A 3949-nucleotide genomic window follows, 5' to 3' on the forward strand; every position below is an offset into this window, starting at 1 on the left:
CGTTAAAGATTGAACTATTTGGAAACAAATTTATCTGTTTTGATGCAGTATTTATAATATCAGAATTTTGTTGAAAATTCGTCATTTTTGGTAGAAAATTAAACTTCTTAATTGAAATTTCATCTTTTTTTTCGAGGATTCTATAATTATATGAAAAATTCGTTTTTTGGTGAAAATATAATTCATTTAAGAGAAAAGTCGATTATACCATTTTTGATAGAAGAATGACATTTTAAAAAAAATTGATCTTCTTTTGTTAAAAATATAATTTTTTTAACCCGTCTTTTTAACCAGGGAAATTAATATTCGTGGTTGAAAATTCATCTTCTTCATTGAGGGTTCAATTATTATTATTTTTTTTTTTTTTGAAAATTCCTTCATAGTTGGTCAAAAATTAATTTATGTGAGATAAAATTGGATTATACCACTTTTGGTAGAGAATTGATATTTAAAGTTAAAAATTGATCTCTTGTAGTTGACAATACAGCCATTTGTTTGAAAATGCACCATTTGCATACTTTTCTTTATAGTTTATGTTTTTAAAATAATTTGTCTATTTTGGTAAAAAATTCTTTTTTTGTTGTTGAAAATTCATTTATTTGGTTGAAAATGACTTTTTTAAAAGTAAAAATCAATTTTTTATGCCCAGAATTTAAATAAATTGTTTGTCGAAACTGTCTAGTATTAAGGAATTTTTCGCAGCACCGTTGTTATAAACAATTCTTGTGGCAAAATATATAAATATATATATATATAATATATAATATATATTTTTTGATATTATTAAATTGTTTTTAATTAAAAAATAAAAACTTTTTCACTTTAAATAATAACAATTACATTTTTTGTAAAAATTAATCTTTTTCTGGTTGAAATTTGAACAGTTTTGAGGTAAATTTATATAAGTTGTTTAGAATTCTTCTTTTTGTTTAAAAAATAAAAAGATTCTCTTACCAGGAAGGCATCCGGAATCCAGCGTTTAAAGTTACCGGCATTGTAGGACTAAAACAAAATAATAATAACAATAATAATAATTAATTATTATTATAATAAAAACATAAATATAAAATATAAAAATAAAATAAAACTATACAATATAAAGATAAAATAAAAAATATATTAAAAGAATACAATTAGATATATAACTTACGCGGTTGGACAAATGACTTTAATGTGCGAAGATCGCACAGCACCCATTGAACTGGCCCAGCCATGGCTGAAAACAATATTTTTATATTAAACCTAACTAATTGACTTTTATTTCACGTTGTCAGGGATAAATTAATTTAGAATATTTACCCTGTATCTCCGAGCCCATGGAAGAAAATAATCTGCAATGTCAAATAAAAAATGTTTAGGGGTCATCCAAAAATAACGTAAGACGATTTTGGTGGAGGGGAGCTTTCTCGAAATATTTTACTCAGGGTGACCATTTTAATCGAAGAAAAAATTTCCAGGTCATTTCCCGAGTTCTCACGGTTCGCAAGCATTTATTTTAAAAAATTTTAAATAAAAAATGTTGTATTCAAATGCTTAATAATTTAAATTTAAATGAAACATTATATTATTAAGTTGCTTTAGACTAGAAACATTAATTTTTTTTTAAATTTTAGCTTAAAAGTTCTTAAATTAGAAGTTAAATTATTTGAATTTTTAATGGTTTAAACATCCTTGAAAAGCTTTAATCTTCATTAATAAATCTAGAAGTGGTTTTAAGTTTTTTCAAATTTAAAATTATTTTTCAAAATTTTTCAGAACTTCTAAATAACTTTTAAAATTAATTACATTTTTCCTATAACTTATAGAAAATTCTGCGAATTTAAACAAATTTCCTTCAAATTTTAATTTATAAATAGAAATTCAACACTTATTATTTGTAGAAAAAATTAGAATAATTTTAAGAGATATTTAGTATTTTTGAAAAGATTCAACAGTTTCGCTTACAAATTATTTTTTAAATACAATAAAAATTATAACGCTAAAATTTTAAAAGCTCTTCGAAATTATTAAGATTCAAAGCATTCTATGTGAGACCATTCAATTTCAGATTGTTTACTTTTAATTACTTGGTTTCAATTCACTTATTATTATTTATTATTTTTTGTTTTTTATGTTGAAAATAGTTTATAAAGTTTCAATAGTACATTTACTTTTAATGGCTAAAACTTTCAAATTAAAACAGCAACAATCTAGAAATTGTTAAACATTAAACGAATTTAAAATCGTTTTATCAAACAAATTATAGTTCAGTTTTTAATAATTAAATTAGAGATCCATTTAAAAAATTATTTATTCGTTTATTTATATTTACAGTAGATAAAATAATACTGTTTTTTGTAAAAAGAATTCAACGATAAATACTTTTAATTTTTAATTGTTAAGTCTTTAAGACTGCACTTTAAAATTCTTTAAATTAAAAATATACGCTTAAAAATAAAAATCTAAACTGACGAATTTTTTAAGTAAAAGATTTTGGAATTACGCATTGTAAACTGAATATCATAATTAATAAGACATCAATTCAACTAATTATTTAAAAAACGGTTGAAATCGAACATGAACATATTTTTCTTCTGAAAATTTGTAAAAAATGATGAAATTTCTACAAAAGGAGAACAATTTTCAAACCAAAAATAAAAGTTTTGTACAAAAGAGTTGAATTTTTAACCAGGAAGATTAATTTTCTACAACAACAAAAAATATATATTTTAAGCACATAAGTGAATTTTCTAATGAAAAATATCATTTTTTCTAGCAAAAGTAGAATAGCTACATTTTCAGTAAAAAAATTAATTACAAAAAAAAGAACTTCCAACCAAATATGCAATTCAGTTTTTGATGAAAAAATTTATTTTTAACCAATTAGTTGGATTTTTAACCCAAAATATGAATGTTCTGCAAACAAAAAATACAAATTTACAACAAAATATATGAATAAAATTTTTAACACAAAATATTAAATATATTTTTGGGTAAAAGTTGAACTACTTTGTTAAAAATTCTGTTTTTTTTTTACTGAAGATTCACAATTTTAGTTAAAAATTTAATTATTTTGTTCCAAATCGATTTTTTTAAAGAAGTTCAAATAGTTTATAAAAAAATTTATATATATGGTTGAAAATTCATTTTTTTGGTTTGAAAACAATAGAAAATTTAACTATTTAGTTGAAAATGAAGTTTTTTTTAATTTATTTTTTTATTAGTTACTTCCACCTAAATATGATATTTTTAGTTAAAAATTTTATTATCCGGTTAAAAATTCAAACAATTTTGTTTAAAAAATCATCCTTTTCGGATGGAAATTCACACAATTTTGTGTAAAATTCATATTTTAATGTAGAATTCAGCTATTATCTACTTGAAGTTAAAATATATTTTGGTTTGAATATCTACTTATAAAATTATTTGTTGAAAATTCTTTTTTTTTTTAACTATAAATTAAACTATTCTAGTTGAAAATTCATCATTTTGTTTTTAAAAATCCTCTTTTTAGCTGAATGTTAAATTTATTTGTTTGAAAACTAATATTCCTAAATTGAAAATTCATGTGTGTGGGTAAAAGTCGAACTACATTGTTAAAAATTAATTTGCTTTAGTCGAAAATTTAAGTATTTTCGTGAAAACTCATGTCTTACAGAAAATTTTTTTTTGCTTAAAAGTTCAAAAATTTAAATAAACAATTTTTTTCTTGTCCAAAAAATCTTTATTTGTTTAAAATTTGTTTTGTTGGTTTAAAAATTAATAAGTTGAGTTCAAAATTTTATCTCCTTGGTTTGAAAAATTGACTATTTTTATGAAGATTTTCTTTTTTTTTTTAATAATTTTTTAACCGAAAACGTAAATTTTACAGTTTTGTTTATATTTGGTTTTTTAGTGTTTTGGGTTTTAAAATTAATCTCGTTTGGTAGAAATTTCAAGTTTATTGGTTGAAATATCAACTATTGCATTT

At 21.2% G+C, this 3949-nt stretch overlaps 1 protein-coding gene across 1 annotated transcript in view; it reads right to left on the reverse strand.

Moving 5' to 3' along the window:
• LOC117181575 (acyl-protein thioesterase 2) overlaps positions 1 to 1334 on the reverse strand; it is a 22778-nt gene extending 21444 nt beyond the window's left edge. Inside the window, exons 1-3 of the mRNA XM_033374407.1 lie at positions 1300 to 1334; positions 1151 to 1216; positions 955 to 1002 (exon numbers count right to left, since the gene is read on the reverse strand). Coding sequence (XP_033230298.1) covers positions 955 to 1002; positions 1151 to 1197 — 95 coding nt within the window. The 5' untranslated portion in view covers positions 1198 to 1216; positions 1300 to 1334. The remainder of the gene's footprint in view (positions 1 to 954; positions 1003 to 1150; positions 1217 to 1299) is intronic.
• Between the last annotated feature and the right edge of the window lie 2615 nt (positions 1335 to 3949).

This window comes from Belonocnema kinseyi, chromosome 10 (genome assembly GCF_010883055.1).
Source record: "Belonocnema kinseyi isolate 2016_QV_RU_SX_M_011 chromosome 10, B_treatae_v1, whole genome shotgun sequence".
Lineage (NCBI taxonomy): Eukaryota > Metazoa > Arthropoda > Insecta > Hymenoptera > Cynipidae > Belonocnema > Belonocnema kinseyi.